At 37.9% G+C, this 17,699-nt stretch overlaps 1 protein-coding gene across 2 annotated transcripts in view; it reads left to right on the forward strand.

Moving 5' to 3' along the window:
• Window positions 1-17,699, forward strand: part of itga3a (integrin, alpha 3a) — a 42,372-nt gene that overhangs the window by 15,803 nt on the left and 8,870 nt on the right. For both annotated transcript variants that reach the window (XM_027171890.2, XM_047800857.1), the window contains exons 2-20: window positions 319-446; window positions 729-814; window positions 1,856-2,099; window positions 3,690-3,782; window positions 3,984-4,206; window positions 4,695-4,888; window positions 5,912-6,000; window positions 9,549-9,685; window positions 10,602-10,679; window positions 11,077-11,144; window positions 11,741-11,883; window positions 12,428-12,580; window positions 12,691-12,788; window positions 12,936-13,104; window positions 13,345-13,422; window positions 13,572-13,651; window positions 13,866-13,943; window positions 14,888-14,990; window positions 17,332-17,505. In XM_027171890.2, the coding sequence (XP_027027691.2) occupies window positions 319-446; window positions 729-814; window positions 1,856-2,099; window positions 3,690-3,782; window positions 3,984-4,206; window positions 4,695-4,888; window positions 5,912-6,000; window positions 9,549-9,685; window positions 10,602-10,679; window positions 11,077-11,144; window positions 11,741-11,883; window positions 12,428-12,580; window positions 12,691-12,788; window positions 12,936-13,104; window positions 13,345-13,422; window positions 13,572-13,651; window positions 13,866-13,943; window positions 14,888-14,990; window positions 17,332-17,505 (2,416 nt within the window). The remainder of the gene's footprint in view (window positions 1-318; window positions 447-728; window positions 815-1,855; window positions 2,100-3,689; window positions 3,783-3,983; window positions 4,207-4,694; window positions 4,889-5,911; window positions 6,001-9,548; window positions 9,686-10,601; window positions 10,680-11,076; window positions 11,145-11,740; window positions 11,884-12,427; window positions 12,581-12,690; window positions 12,789-12,935; window positions 13,105-13,344; window positions 13,423-13,571; window positions 13,652-13,865; window positions 13,944-14,887; window positions 14,991-17,331; window positions 17,506-17,699) is intronic.

A 17,699-nucleotide genomic window follows, 5' to 3' on the forward strand; every position in this document is an offset into this window, starting at 1 on the left:
GAAGATTTAGTCTATGTTTGCTAAATAAAAAAGTCTGTAAAGGGAAATATTCCTATACTCATTTGAGGAGGGACTATGGTTTTCTGGGCATAGTTATTTATGTACTTTTACCTCAGTGACACTTCATTAGAAATCTTTTGGAATTAGCCATGCTAATATTTGATAAAAGTATGGAAATACTTTTAGCAGAGGTTAATACTTTAGCAGAATTTTTTGAATGCTCTGGTCATCCATTACAGTAGATTTAATTCACTGACATATATCAAAAGATTGTCATTAATTGTGATGAGTACGTTTTATTTTTTTCATGTGTTATAGACTGCTGGTTGGCGCACCAGAGGAGAAAGCTGAGTCTAAGTTGCAGGCTAATCGGACAGGAGACATGTACACTTGTCCAATCACTACAGACCCTAAAGACTGCATACGGGCAAACCTGATCAGCTCAGGTAAAGTCTGCAGGCACCTTAATCGCCACTCAAATTTTGCTTAACCAACCAGAAATTTTAATTTATTATGCTAACCAGAGTTAGCAACAGCAATTAAAATAGCTTAGCTAAGACAGCAATAAGCAGGTGTTATATTTTCTGCAAACTTCCTTTGAATTTTCATAACAATTTTGCTAATACAGTTTGCTAATAACACTGACAATAACACTGAGAATAAAAATGGACTAAATGATTGTGTGTGTGTGTGTCTGTGTGTGTGTGTGTGTGTGTGTGTGTGTGTAGACACTGTTGATTCGGAAGATGATATAGAGGGAATGTGGCTCGGAGTCTCAGTAGTCAGTCAAGGATCGCAAAATGGCAGAGTGATGGTGAGTGTTTCTACACGTACAAGCTGCTTCATTTCCTAATCAAGACTGATGCTTGTATGTGTCTATTTGTCATTAACTTGTGTAGTAACTTGGTGTATCATAGAAACCATGGTTACTATTGCATAATATATATTTAAAACTATTTTTAGCACTGCATCAATTGCATCACAAGCATGGGAATTATTGTGTGTGTGTGTGTGTGTGTGTGTGTGTGTGTGTGTGTGTGTGTGTGTGTGTGTGTGTGTGTATATTTTGGGGCTTTTGCTCTTTAACCCCTCTGAAGCATTATGGACAATGTGTTCAAGTGCTTCATTTACACCACTGATCGCATTAAGGTTGCGGAAGTAACATAATATGATAATATGATTATAAGATTAAGCACACATTTAGAGATAAAAGAAACATTTAATGTATATATATATATTTTATAGGTACAACAATAACCAAAATATATATATATATATATTTTGGTTATTGTTGTACCTATAATGTACATAATACACACATTTGCACAACATATATAATTTTATGGTTTCTTTAGACATATTGTACTTTAATACAGTTATTTGTACCATTAAACGTACCATTAAACACAGCATCAGCAATTTAACTGGAACTTTTAAACATGCTCACAACAGCACTGTATTTGGGTCAACATACCAGAGCAAAATATATTGGACAAAAACAGCAATTTTTTTAAGCATGTTTCTTCTAGTCGAAGTTTGGTTAGAATAAGGAACTGCTGAAGAAGGAACTGCTGAAGAAGATCAAATCTTCATGTGTAATTACTACAGATAAATTGACAATGTTTGCAGATTGTTGAGTTGTTGAAGTTGGGGAACTAGGTACGCCCTGCTTAAGTTCTTTGCTAGGAATATGTCTAAATATCTAGTTAGCCAACATACAAATTCACTCAGTTTCAGAATCTGTGTCAACATGATCAGTGTGTTCAGAACCTATTCGATGATCACTGGATAAAAATCAGGAATTACACCCCAATCATTGTATGTGCCAAATGGTTGTGACACAGTTTTGTTTTAGGCATGTGGTCATCGCTACAGCAGGAGAATGGACAATGGTGCGAACCTGCGCATGATCGGGAAGTGTTATATCCGGGGGAACGACCTGAAGTATGACGACAGTGATAGCCAGTGGCAGTACCGCCAGGAAGTGTGTTCCCCAAATGGAAACCACTTCATGGAGGGGATGTGTAATATGGGCATCTCTGCTACCATGACAGAAACCGAGGTGATCGCCGGAGCTCCGGGCTGCTACAACTGGCAAGGTCACAAATACACACATAGTGCAACAGACACCAAAATATTGTTAATGAATGTTCATGAACATGTTGGGAAATTTGTTGATTTATCATATGGGATAGGCCAATTGTTTTGCTCAATTTGCTTGTTCTAAGATGTTACCATGTCTATTAGAACGACATACACAGTGACCTAGCATTGGTCATTTCGTTTTCATCCCAATGTTTCAAATCATTTGATTAATTTCTCCAAAATTATTTGTTCAGATTCATTTGGTTTAGTAACCATTCATTGTTGTTTTAAAATGTATTAAAACTTCCACAAATGTACAGAGACTATTTTTTTCCACAAATGACAACAACAGATATGTTATATTTTCCTATATTTTGAACTGTCGAGTTAGAAGAAACTTTCGGTTGATATCATTTTTAATGTTTAAGACAATCACCAATCATTAGTTAGGTAGTTATTAAGTTTAGGTATTGGGTACAATTAAGAATGTAGAATAAGGTAATGCAGAATAAGGCATTAATATGTGCTTAATAAGTGCTAATGAATAGCCAATATTCTATTTATATTCATGCTAATAAGCAACTAGTTAAATGACCCTAAAATAAAGTGCATGTTATGGAAGAACACAAGTACATGCATGGGGTTTGGCCTCAATGGCACTCCAGTAAGCAGTGTGCTGTGTGCAAGTGACCAAGGAACGCAGGGTACAAATTCAACTTATATTGCATGAATTCTTGTTGGTTTAAACAAAATTATGCTGCAAGATTTTTTTTTTATCTACATTTAAGTTCCTAGTTATTGGCAACTCTGCAATTTTTTAAAATTCCCAGTTAATTCTCATATATTCCTGTTAATTCCCATATATTCCCGCTAATTGCCATGGAAAGTTTCTAGCCTTGAAAATTCCCAGAATTTTGCAACCCTAGTCTTGAGTGAGTGATAACCATGAGTCTCTTCATGGAAGTGAACAAAATGATTTGTTTACTCAAAAGATCTGTTCAGAAACACTGATTCATTCATGATCGATAAACTGCTACCAGAAATTGCTTATGAAGTTTGGACAGATTCCAGCATTCTGCTGTAATAGTTTGAGGCCAAATGCATTGTGTTAACAGAGTCCAATCTTGAATCTCCAGAATTCCCACCATTGCTGGCATTTAATCTGTTCACTATATTTACATTTCATTAGCTCATATACTCTTCCAAGCAAAGACACTCTCTCTGGTTTCTCTCTTATGGCTGATGAGTGTTTAGTCTGATCTGGTTGACATTCAGCTCACATGAATGTCAGCTTTATAAAGCTCACTTTATAAGGACACCGAGGACAAACAGATGGATGGACAGAGATGAGAAAGGTAGCGTGAGAGAAAAGAGAGTCATGGTTGAAGGGAAAGAGCAAGAGAGAGTGAAGGAGAAGTGAAAGTCATTCATCTATCTGAATCAGTTCTGGATTTAATTGCTAATAAAATAGATAGAGAGCAGGTAGACTGGGCATGTTAAAAAAAGCTGTGTTTCTATAAAATCTAATCATTCACACTCCAAGAGGCTATGGCTTTTTTTTTTTTTTGTAATTCTCCTCATTAAAAAATGTCCGTGTCTTGCAGGTAATTCATACGTGGTTTATAGGAACCCAGATGACATGTTTGATACTCAGACCATCAAACTTCAAGACATGAATACCGGAAACATCTACATTGGTATGAATTTTGTATTAGTGTCAATTATAGACTAATGTGCCCTGTTCTGTGGGGTCTTGAGTCCACTCCTAAGGGCTGCTTTTATCCTATTACTCTTTACTAATGCAAGCCCAGTGTGCTCTCTCAGATTGTCTTATGCTGTCTGACAGAGCTGCTTACAATGTTTGTACTAATCTGTTTCCTGTGCATTTTGATATTCAGGCTACTCGGTAGGGAAAGACAAAGGAATCTTAAGCAAAGATGAGGACACTGTTGTGGCAGGGGCACCAAGATATAACAGTAAGGGCTCGGTGTTGCTAATGAAGGTCATTACGACTAAGAATGGCAATAAAGAGCTGAAGGACTTGAACGTAGCGCTTGAGGGTGAACAGGTGGGCTCGTACTTCGGAAACAGCATCGCTATCATCGACATCAATAATGATGGGTAAGACCAGACATGATTACTTGTTAATGCGCTGTCTCTTCCTCATTGCTCTTTCCTCAAATAAAGACCCCTTTGTCAGTTTAGGCCAAGTTCACTTATGTAGGAAATTGCGTTATGAATATATGTTACATGATGTCTTAATATGTCCCAGGACCTACTGTTTTGCGAAACACTCGCCAAACTATTCAGAAAAGTATACAGCGAATTGATTGACACATTATATCATAATAATATGAAATTACGTGGTGTACCATTGTAATCTGAGAATATTTTACTAGCACTATGCTATAACATTATAGTTAATAGCAGAGCTCAGCGTCCCTAAGCAACTGCTCCCATTTGGTGTCATTAAAGTGTTATACATTCCTTAAAGCGCTTTCCTTGTAAAGTGATACAATTTGTAATATTATACATCGTTCAGTTTTATATATCGGTTATGAATGACGTTATGAATGACGATATAACAGCATGTCTTTTCATGTGTGCAGATGGAAGGAACTGATTGTTGGAGCGCCGTTTTATTTTAACCGCAGGAGTGAGGAGGGTGGTGCAGTGTATGTGTTCATGAATGAAAATGGCTCATTCAAACCCAAAACAAATCTAATGTTCACCGGACCGAGCGAGTCGGGTTTTGGCATGGCTGTGTCTTCCATCGGTGATGTCAACCAGGATGGTTTCCTAGGTAACATGTTCAACTTTTTCATTAAACACAGACCATAGTTACACTATTCAATTAAACCACAGTCTATTTTCAGGCAACTGTTTTTTTCTTCTCTTTGCACTCAGCTGTGGTCAGAAAGTAAAACACCTGCATTGATGGGTATGAAACAGTACTTATAGGATTATAACATTTCAAATTTTCTGATGCAAAGATTTATTTCACCTTTGAACCAAATTTCTTCCATTACTAAATAAACTCATTGCCAAGACAGGAGTTTCTTGTAATCTGAGTCAATCTTCCAGTGTATAATTTTGGATGGAACATCACACGAATAATTCATTAAACATCTAACAAAACAACCTAAAATTCCCTGTTTACAATGAAACCATATCTAAAGTCTTTTAAAGGCACAAAGCAACCACCTACAGTAACTACCGTTACAACCACAGTCACCTACCTAACTACACAATTTAAAACATGGTTAGTATAAAATTAAATGTTAGTAGAATTTGTAAAGATATTTCAGCCTTACTCTCTAACATCTGTCCTTGACCTTGCCTGTTTTCTCATTTATACCTACATATGCCCACAAGCTAATGTTTTGAAGCTATTTCCTGAAAATCAAATGTGGGTCATATGTTATCATTTGTCTCTAAGAAAATGCCAGATTGCTTAGAACCAGGAATGTAAACAAAAGGAGCCGAATTTAATGGATCTTTCCGGAACATTCCTTTTCATAATGAATTAACTTTAGTTCCAGTTTACTTCTGCACTAATGGTCAGGAATATTCAGAATAAACTTGTAATGGGGAAAAAAGATAAAATAAGAGACAATGTTCAACATGTTTTAATGGGAAAGACTAAAAGTGTTCCCTTTTTAGATGAAAATGTTTGAACTGAGACTCACTACAGGACAGTGCAGACTCCTCATGTAATCTGAAGGCCTTAGTGTGTTGACAATTTCCTCAGTCATTGCATCCGGTGTTCTGTTGCCCCCTGGTGGTAATTGAGATGTACTAATAGTGTTATATGTCCCTGGTTCAGATTTTGCCGTCGGAGCACCGTTTCACGGCTCAGGCAGAGTCTGTGTGTGGATGGGGGGAAAAGACGGAGTTTCACCCAAACCAAATCAGGTAAGAACAGTGAAACTGCTCATTAGTGTGCAGTCTAAACTTTATATGTCATACACATGACACGTGTTGATTTGAGGATATATATGTGTGTATATACTTTGTCTATACAAAATCAAGCCACATGGGTTGCAAGCCAGTGATTTTTGTGCAGGTCCCAAGCCCGGATAAATTTAGAGGGTTGCGTCAGGAAGGGCATCTGGCATAAAACGTGCCAAGGGTTAAACATGCAAATCATCAGTGTGAATCCCATAAATGATCGGTCGAGGCCCGGGTTAACAACGACCGGCACTGTCTACCTACAGGGTGCCGGAAAAAATTGCGCTACTGTTAGGAGTATAGGTCTGAGAATAGGGACTCTTAACATAGGTATTATGACAGGGAAAAATAGAGAGCTGGTGGACATGATGGAGATTAGATAGGAAGGTAGATATACAGTACAGTACTGTGTGCTCAGAAGACCAGTTGGAAGGGGAGCAAAGTATGTAGTATTGGAGGGGGATACAAACTTTTTTATTGTGGTGTGGATAAGAACAGAAATGGGGTAGGAATGATTCTGAAGAATGAGTTTGTGAGGAATATTTTAGATGGGAAAAGAGTGTCAGTCAGGGTAATAAGTTTGAATTAAAAAATTGAAGGGGTGATGTTGAATGTCATCAGTGTTTATGCTCCACAAGTAGGCTGTGAGTTAGAAGAGAAGGAGAGATTCTGGAGTAAGTGATAGAGAGTATTCCCAGATGGGAGAGAGTAGTGATTGGAACAGACTTTAACAGTCATGTTGGTGAGGGGAACAGAGGTGATGAGGAGGTGATGGGCAGGTTTGATGTTAAGGAAACATTGAAGTTTCTTGGTAAACTTCAAGAATGGTTTCTTGGAAGTTTATTATTGACGTTTAATGTATTAACACTTATTTCCAGAAGAGAGAGGAACATAGAATTACAGATAAGAGTGGAGGTAGGAGTACGCAAGTAGACTACATTCTAGGTAGATGATGCAATCTGAGATGGACTGGTGACTGCATAGTGGTCGTAGGAGGGAGTGTAGCCAGACTGCATCGGATGGTGATATGTAAGATGTCTCTGGTAGTCAGGAAGAAGAGATAAAAAATGAAGTGGTGGAAGTTGAAAAAGGAAGAATGTTGTGTGGAATTCAGACAGAATTAGTGAGACAGAGAGATAGATATGGGGTGGATGTACAACAGATAATGGTGATTAAAGATAGAGATGGAAAGGTGGTAACAGTCGAGAAGAGTGTGCAGAGAAGACGTAAGGAGTATCTTGAGGAGCTGATGAATGAGGAAAATGAGAGGAAAAGAATGGGGGGGAAGAGATGAATATGGTTGAGCTGGAAAAGCAAAGAGTGGAAAGGCTGTTGGTCCAGATGACATACCTGTAGATGTGTCTAGGAAAGACAGAAGTGGAGTTTCTGTCTAGATTATTCAACAAGAATGGAGTGGTCTAGAACAAGGGTGATGTGCAGAGTTGTAGTAACTACAGTACAAAGGTATAAAGTTGATGAGCCACACAATAAAGCTATGGGAAAGAGTAGTGTAAGGTAGGCTAAGAAAGGAAGTGGATATCTGTGAGCAGCACTATGGCTTCATGCCCAGAAAGAGCACGACTGATGCAATTTTTGCTCTGAGATTGTTAATGGAGAAGTACAGCGATGGTCAGAAGGATCTGCACTGCGCCTTTGTGGATTTAGAGAAAGCATATGACAAGGGTGTCCAGCCTATGGTACTGTAGGAGGATTTCAGAAGTGGCAGAGAAGTACATCAGAGTAGTTCAGGATATGTATGAGAGGAGTATGACAGCAATGAGATGTTTCTCTGTGAACAGACAGAGGAGTTCAACGTGGAGGTGGGGCTACATCAAGGATCAGCTTTGAGTCCTTTCTTGTTTGCTATTTTGATGGACAGGTTGACAGATGAAGTCAGACAGGAATGTCCATGGACAGTGATGTTTGTGGATGACATTGTGATCTGTAGTGAGAGTAGAGAGCAGGTGGAGGAACACCTGGAAAGGTGAAGGTCTGCACTGGAAAGAAGAGGAATGAAAGCCAGTCATAGTAAGACAGAATATATGCGTTTTAACGAGAGGGAGTGAAGTGAGTTTACAGGGGGCTGAAGTCAAGAATGTGCAGGAGTTTAAGTGTTTCGGGGTCACGGTGTGACAGGGAGTGTGGAAAATAGGTGAAGAGGCGAGTGCAGGCAGGTTGGGGTGGATGGATAAAAGTGTCAGGAGTGTTGTGTGACAGGAGAGTGTCGGCAAGAATTAGGAAAGGTGTACAAGACAGTAGTGAGAGCAGCTCTGCTGTATGAGTTAGAGACTTTAGCAGTGAGAAAAAGACATAATTCAGAGATGGAGGTATGAGAGGTGAGGATGCTGATTTACAAACTGTTTACATGCTGTTTTGCACACTTTTTTTACTTTTTTGCTCTTTGCACACACTGTCTAACATTTCAGTCATCTTGCTCATACTGTACAATATTTCAGTTGTTGCTGTTTTTGCACAATCTTATACACTATCTCAGGGACCTGCTGCTAAGAAACTGTGTTCATTCTAGTATTACTGCACGCAATATTGTCTGAACTTATCACAGTATTGACACTGGTCGGTCGGCGCTGTTTTTTGTTTACTGTCTTTTGTGTACTGTCTTGTAACCTTTTGTCTGCACTGTCTTTTGTCCTGCACTGCCTTGTCTGTCTTGTCCTGCACTGTCTTGTCTGTCTTGTTTGTATTGTCCTGCACTGTCTTGTCTGTCTTGTCCCGCATGGTCTTGTTTGTATTGTCCTGCACTGTCTTGTTTGTCTTGTTTACATGTATCTAAGACTACTTACTAAGTCCTTAGCCCTGTCTTTGTTTTATGTAGCACCACGATACATAAAACAAAAAGAGAAACCTTGGAGAAACCTTGTCTCATTTCACTGTGTACTGCAACATCTATATATGGTTAAAATGACAATAAAAGCTTCTTGACTTGACTTGACTTGACTTGAGGTTCTCTTTAGAAGTGGCGAGGATGGACAGGATTAGGAATGAGCACATCAGAGGGACAGCTCAGGTTGGCTTTTTTGGGGACAAGGTCAGAGAGGCTAGATTGAGATGGTTTGGACATGTACAGAGGAGGGAGATGGTTATATCGGTAGAAGGATGTTGGAGATGGAGCTGCAGGTAAGAGGTCAAGAGGAAGGCCAAAGAGGAGATATATATGTTAAATGTGTTAAATGATGACATGAATTTAATTGGTGCAAGAGTAGAGGATGCAGAGGATAGGGTTATGTGGAAACGGATGATTCGCTCTGATGACCCCTAACAAGAAAAGCGAAAATGAGAAGTTTGTCTAACTGTAATGGATCACTTCTGGCAATTTTTTTTGGGTGGTGGACTGTTTGTGTAACAGCAGTGTTGCTAGGTTTTTGTGTACATTTACTGGCTACAGCCTTGTATAGTGTAATGCATGGAATAGAAAGTGTAAGTTTGTCAACGATAGATTTACCTGTAGCTAAATGTGATGTTTGTGTACAAATGTTTGGTAAATGTGTGTTCAGGTCATTGAGGGGAAGGATGTAAGTAACGGTGGCTTCAAGACATTCGGTTACTCCATCAGCGGTGGACTGGATGTGGACAGTAATAACTATCCTGATGTTGTTGTCGGCTCTCTGGACGATCGAGTGGCTTTATTAAGGTCAGTATGGTTTTCTTCTTCAGGTAATATTGTGTTTAAAGTTGCTCACAGTCTCAAGCACTGATTTGATACAACCTGATATACAGTAAAGTGAGCTAACTTGTTGGATAAATAGGTTTGGCGTTATAAAATTCACAAGATTATCATGCTTCGTATCATACGAGAGACGAAGGAAAAGCATTGTGTGCTCTTTGCCATGGATAATGTGCGCTTTATAGTCTCCATTCCATTTGGTAGTCACTTGATTTTTTTGCATAATCGTCTCTGGCCAATGGTTGTTGTTGCTACTGACACTAGAAGTCATTGAAAAAGAATGATCTCTGGGCGATTAGTAGGTGCGATTCACATGTGTATGTGTGAACAAAGCATTAGCGTAGGATTGCTAGAAAAAATTTATAATAACTGCATAAATGGTATCAGACACACAGTAGAAATAGGAAATAATGTGTAAATAAGGAATTCAAAAGGTGTTTAAATTACGACGATAATGCAAATTAAAAAAAAAACAGTAGTGTAGTTTTGATTATGTGAAAAATGATGTGCCATTTATCATGAATATAAATACATAAATTCATGGTAGTAATAAATCACCTGGTACACCAAGACAATTTTGATTAGATCTTTTTTATTTCCAAATTCTGGTAAATTTGTAACCGGTGCTAAATTAATCTATTAACATACAGTAGACAACACCAAGTATGATGCACATTTTTCTTTGTTTGATTGTTTTTTTTTAAATCTCTTTTTCTCATTTGCACACATTTGTCATTCACAGCTGTCCTCATGCTGCCTTTGTAATGAGATAGATTTGCCAGGAATGCCTACTGTTTTCACTCTACCCCAACAATCTGTGTTTCTTTATTGAGTGGGTTTGTTTCTATCTGTATGAATGTGTGCAATTTCCCTGTCTCAACAGAGCTCGTCCTGTCATTCACGTGAAAAAGACTTTGACTGTGACGCCCTCGATCGTCGACCCAAATGACTGCAAGTCCTGGTATGCCTTTATAAAATCACACGGATGTTGTGTTCCATACACGATCACTTGGGAGAAATTCTCTTTTGATATTTGTACTCTCCGGTGATCAGAAAGATGCCAAGTAAAAGGAAAACTTATTATTAACATATTAATCCCTGATAGGAATCTCGAAACAGTACAATTCATATAATCATTTGAAATTCTTATTCTGATAATAAATGCATGCGGTGAAAGAATTTTTCTGCGTATTTCATTTTGAATCTAAATCCAGATGAGACGCTAAAATAGAATCTGAAGCTGAACTGAAATGGTATCATGGAGCTACATCATAACCTAATTCATATATCAGTGAATATTAATGGTTGTTTAATGTGTATATAAAGTGTGTGTGTGTGTGTGTGTGTGTGTGTTGCAGCATTAAGGTGGAGGTGTGTTTCTCTTACACACTCAGTACAGGAAAGCCAAATTTTAAAGAGGACATAAGTGAGTAAACCGTTTAACCGTATAAACTGTTCATTAGAAGTCAAAAGTAACAACAGATTACCACAACAACTTCATACCACAAATTATAGGAAGGTATAAATATCTTAATAGGAACAATGAAAAGCATCAGATTAAGATCAGATGAAGATTAAAGTTTTTTGATAGAAATTTATTATCAAAAATTTGTATCCGAATATGAATCATTTCAATCAGAAACTGATTCACAATCTGAATCAGGAGTCTAAATCTAGATCTGAAAAAGAAGAAGAATTTTCTATAGCATTCAGAGGATTTTTGTTTAACCTGAATAGAAAAGATATGTTAGATATTATCAAATATAATAAAATATTATGTTCATGTTCCGTTTCTTTTTCCATTCTGTCTAAAGAAAATAAAAAATGTGACCATATTTTAATGGATGACTAAATAAATTCCATTTATAAAATGTATGTCAATGTGAACTATATGAGACATAAATAAATTATACTAATTGTTTTTTTTTTTTTATATTGAAGTTATTTATAGGGAAGCAGAACATGTTCAGTTATAATGGTAGACTCATGGACTGTGTATTGGGTTTGTTTTGCTTGTTACAGTTATGAAGTACACATTGGAGGCTGACGTGTTGCAAAGCTCGTCCCAAACCCGTGTCCGCTTTGATGCCAACAACAAAGACGTGTACACTGGGTTTATTTCAATGAAGAAACAGCATTGTGAGGCGCACACACTTGACGTTATAGTAAGCACAATGTATTTTTATCGCGATTTGTTGAATGACAAAGTGGGGTTTGTGTTTATACGTGCATGCATAAACATTTTTTATGTAAACATGAAGGCAACAGAAAGCTCGCGCAAGCATGAAAAAGCATGCAGATATACATGACATGACATGACTAGGACTAGTACTATGACAGAACATGACGAAGATCCTACACATGATGAATCTTTGGCAAAATATTTATTATTCCACTGAATTAAGTTCAAGCCCTGAAAACAGCTTTTAGACTTAAGTAAACTATTTATGATACACACACCTCCCTTGTTGCTCATTAGTGCCTCTTTCCGGGTGAAAAAGCAAAAGGAACACATGCTTTATTGTTTTATTTATTCCCTGACTTACGTTAATGATGAAATAACGAAAAGAATCTGGAAAATCCTAAGAGGAAAGTCTTTTCTGTACTAGATTATATTTTGTATTTATTTTGTATTTATTTATTATCAATATTATTAGTAGCGACCACAGAAGCCTGTTATAAATAAAGTTTTTTGCATGTGATTGGTAGAAAATCATACGTGATAAGCTGAACGCAGTAGTGTTCTCCCTGAACGCGTCAATCTTCGAGCCTGAGACTTCTAATGGTCAGCAGAAGGAGCTTCAGAACCTAAACTCGTTTCCCGTTCTGAGTCAAGGACGATCGCTCACCGACAAAGCCGAGGTGACTCAGCCACTACGCAGTACTACACATCTTCCATACTGTACACACCATTTTCTGTTTAGTTTTCTCCTTATTATGTATGTCTGTTTCTTTGTCTATCTGTCTGTTAGGTTAACTTTCAGAAAGCGTGTGGAGCTGATAATAATTGTGAAAGTAACCTGCAGATCAGTGCCACATTTGCCAAATTCTCACAAGACGTCCTCCCTGTGTAACAGCGCCATCAACATTTCATTAACAATTACAAGCATACAGAACTACAATAATAATGACATTATTAACAGATCAGTAAATACGTGTTTATTTTACTAATATACACAATACCGTTGTGTGTGTGTGTGTGTGTGTGTGTGTGTAGTCAGGATGGTCACCTGGTCCTGCAATATGACTCCAGCATCAAGAAACTGCTTCTACTTGTTAACGTGACAAACTTTCCATCTCCGGGGCGATTGGCTGAAGATGCCCATAACACAGTGTTGAATGTCTCCATTTCGTCATCACTCAGCTACTCTGGCGTCAGATCCGAGGTGTGGAATAATTCTAAGAAATATTTTTTGACAAAAACAAGAAGGTGGAGCATTGGTGGCGGCAGCATCAGTCAACAATTTATCTGACTAATCCTAGTGATTTTTTTTTTTTTTTTTTTGGCTCAGACCTTGCACACGTATCAAGAAAATTACAGGAGTGTGCAGGATTTTTGGATGAATTGTATTCATTTGTCTAAATACCATCTCTTTTTCTGTCTCACTCTCTCTTCTTTTCCACAGCCGTCCACAGTAAACTGTAAACCTAGAGACAGTTTCATCCTGTGTGAGTTGGGAAACCCGTTAGCCACTAATCAGATGGTACAGTCTGACCTCACACATTCACATACAATACATTGATCCTTAATGCAATAACAGTCACTGCAATTACATTCAAATCCTCTCAATAACTCCATCCTCTGTCTGGTGTTTTAACGATGAAGCGTAACGGTCAGTCATGTGTGTGACAGGTCGTCCTTGCGATCACCTTCGAGATGACGATCATCACGATCGACAGTCAAGAGATCATTTCAACGCTGCAGCTTTCTACGTGAGTGTGTGTGAGTGAAAGAGAGAGAAAGAGAGACATACAGTACAGTAGCTAGCTAATTCCAAAGTGTTGGACTACTGATGGGAATGTTGTGGGTTCGAATCCCAAGTCCACCAAGCTGCCAAAGCTGGGGCCCTGTGCAAGGCCTTTAATGCTCAATTGTATAAAATGACAAAAATGTTGGATAATTACCGTGTTGTTGTCCTGTGTCCAGGCTGAGTATACAGGATGACTTAATGCCGCTGACCAAAGTGCTGCTAGTGGACTATACTCTACAGACCTCATTTCAAGTGTAAGTCACAGAACACTTAACATTATCAGACAGCACTTTCCACTAATGTAATGAACACTCAACAAAAAAAAAAAGTAAGTTCACATTGTTCCTCTTAACCTAAATGTAATCGATCAGGTAGGGCGGCACAAAATGATGATCCTGCATAATACCGATATCGTGATGTATTAATAAGTGTCCCAGTAAATCTGATATATATCATACTGTGCTTTATGTATTTATTCTTAGATGATTAATTAACGTACTCCTACTGGAAGTTGTTGATTGTATGTTAATTGTTAATATTTTTACTCTGTATTCTGCACTGACCTTCACACCCATATCCTCCAGAAACCTTTAACACAAATTGCAAAGGATGACTAGAGAACTTTACAGTTTTCCTTCACTGGAACTAAGGCGTCAAAAATTAGGCCTGAATTTGACCTTTTTTAATATATCAATAATCAGGAAGATTAATTTTGTAAAATGAACACTAGCCCCATGGGTGCATGCTCAAATCAATAGATTAGAGTTACAGGTATACCAGAGGTGTCCAGGTTCACCAGAAAGGGCCGGCGTGGGTGAAAGCTTTGATTCCAATCAAGCAGAAGCCATGGTAATTTAAAAGTAAAGATTAACTGATTAAACAAGTGGAATGTAAGTTATTGGAATTAAAAACCCTGCACCCAGATACATTTGAAGAACACTGACATCTGCTTTTTAAACCATGCAGTCAGTGTCAGACCAGACTGTACACCTTATACACCATATACCTTATACAATAGTGTACCCATTTTTAGTATGGTCTTCCTAACAAAGTGACCGAGTGTAAATTTCCACATTAAACTTAAATTTATACAATTTATAAATTTACATTTTATTATGGATCCTGAATTCGAAACCAGTGACTGTCTGTATATTGAAAGCTTGAGTGTGTGTGTGTGTGTGTGTGTGTGTGTGTACAGTATTCCTCACGAAGTACGGACGGAGTTCAGTGGCCATGTTATCGGTGAATCAGCTATAAAGAACACCGGTGAAATCGGGAGTCCAGTGGAGTTCAAATTTGTGGTGAGATACAAACTTCCTTAATGCCTTAATCCAGGGGTTCCTTAATCAGTAATCCCTGTGATTCAATTCAGTTTATTAGTTACAGCTGATGATATTAAATGTGAAAGCTAAAGTGTAATATCCAGCAATATCTGAAACAGGGCTATTCAATTAGTTTCCCAAACGAGGTTCCAGAGAGATCTGGCTTGCAGTGTGAGTGATGACACAACAATTTACTGTAGAAGCCCATATGTTGTATTTTTGCACCATAAGACACCCAAGTAAGCTTTTTTCTCTACATTTAAACATGCTCGTGTTGTATTTTAAAACCGCATAACAACATCTGTGCCTTGTAGAAGCCCAAGCAGACTTTTTCTATATTCGAATGGGTAAATCAGAGAGCCATATCGCACTCATTTAGAATTTAACTCATTTAATTGAGACTTAAGTGCGCATAAAAAAGTTCACAATCTGGGAAATAATATTGTTTCATGGTACTTTTTGTAAATATTATTTTGTTTTTAAAACTACAACAGCCTTCTCAATAATTGGCAGACATCTATGCTGCCTTCTGATGAGAGGAATGACTTTTTTTTGTCATGACGAACAGTGATGTAGTGGTACAGTGGTGTAGGTGCTGGGCTGTGAAGGATGTGTGATTACTTGTTTTAATGTCATTCATGTGTGAGAATGACGAACAAAAGTTCTCATCTGTCATTGTCCTGTCAGTCATCGCGTTTCGCAGGAAAGGCTGCTCGCGCCACTTGACTCCTTCTCTGTGCTGCGACTGCAGCTCATGCTTAATGGAACAGATGCACATCACTTCATAACTGTAGGGTCCGTTGTCTGACTGAACTAAATTTATTCTAGAGATGTCTTTTTTACACTAGGCTATTCGAAGGGCCAGAACAAATGACTTTGCAGGCCACCAATTGAATAACCCAGATCTAAAATGTAATCTGTCAATAGCTTGACGGTGAAACTATATTACTGTATATCATGATGTCTCATCATTGGTTAAAGATAGAAAGGCAGCTGCCTTTGTGATTTCATTTTTTTTTTATTGTTTCCAGTCTGTAATGCAGTAACGGGGTTTTGCCACATTTCCTTTAACCACCCAACCAAGCTTCATTCAATCATTCAAATATAAGAACATGTTGAGAATTCTACCATTTGCCCTTTTGTGTAATTCACAGTTTATACAATGTGTTTGTCATTTTTTTTACTTTTAGGTTCTGATCCAAAATCAAAACTTAATTTTTTTGTTTAAATATATGAACATTAGTGGTAAAGCCAATGGCCCTTGGCCCTCTCCTTTAACCTAATCCACCATAATTTACCATATTGTCTTTGTCTTATTCATGAACCTTCTTTTTAGATTCCAATACTTCAGCTTCTTTTTGGTTGGCTTTGCCCCTGGAAGTAGACTTTATTTTAGTCTCTAATATAAAAGAAATTCGAATTTTGTGGAATGTGACCATATAAAAACAAATCTGCTAGGGAGAATGAATAAATCAAAATGTTATGCATATAAACAACAGCTGACGGTTGAGTATATCTCTAAGGACCTCATTTGTGAACAGTTGGACGAGAGCGGGGGCGTTGAACAGACCATAGGGCATCACCTGATATTCGTAGTAGCCTTGGGTAGCTATGAAAGCTGCCTTCATTTATTCCTGTCTTGAGTTATTTAGTCGTGTTGCTGCTTGCATGCTCTAAAGTTTCAGGTATTAGTTCCATTTAACTGCTACTGAATTAAAACTATGAACTATGGTAATTTATGTAAGGATGGATGTAAACCTATCCTTTTCCCTTAAAGAACAGCTCTCTTTAGTCTTGCGCATTCAAGAAGTTTAACTTTTTGGAAATGCTCTTGCAAAGGAACGGGAAATAGATCAACGGTTGAATCCTCAAAATCAAAAAAAAAATAAAAATATGCATTAAGTTCATATGGGGTCCATGACATCAGAAGGCTCTCTGAATGCAGAATGATGACTACTTTGTACAACACATGTCTCCTGAACACCAGGATAGACAAACAGACAAAATATTTCAGCTTCTCTATCGGTTGATTAAGGCCAAGACAGGTAGATGATGATAATCGGTAGATTATACATGTTATGCGTCCAATCAAATAAATGACTGGATGGTATGACGCTGGTTTATGGAATGTGGTAGCCTAGTGGTTAAGGTGATGGACTACTGATAGGAAGGTTGTGAGTTTAAATCCCAGGTCTACCAAGCTGCCACTGATGAGCCCCTGACCAATGCCTCAAATGCTCAGTTGTAGAAAATATAAGTCTCTCTGATAAAGAGCATCTGCCGTAACCGTCTCTCTGACAGCCTTTTGGTTTGCACGCAGGTGAATATAGATACGGCACTCAAGGGTAACCACGTATTCTACGTGGATTTCAATTGGCCGACAGAGGTGGCAAATGGAAAGTGGCTCTTGTACGTGGAGGAAATTACAATGACAGGAACGTCAAAGCTGCTGTGTATCCCACCGGGAGATATTGTCAACCCACGAAAGTACCAGGTGAGACATGGATTATGTCTGTAACATAGACAGATTGAAGGACTTTAGTGTTTAAGATGTACTGCATATGTTTTCTATTTCCACCACCTTAAGATGTCATTTGATGGAATTTACCCCCTCCATGTCTTTTCTCTTTATTTCAATCCAATTTACGTCAATTATTGTTCTTTTCTTGGCACTAAAATTTCACTTGT

Source organism: Tachysurus fulvidraco, chromosome 15, assembly GCF_022655615.1.
Source record: "Tachysurus fulvidraco isolate hzauxx_2018 chromosome 15, HZAU_PFXX_2.0, whole genome shotgun sequence".
Classification (NCBI taxonomy): Eukaryota; Metazoa; Chordata; class Actinopteri; order Siluriformes; family Bagridae; genus Tachysurus; species Tachysurus fulvidraco.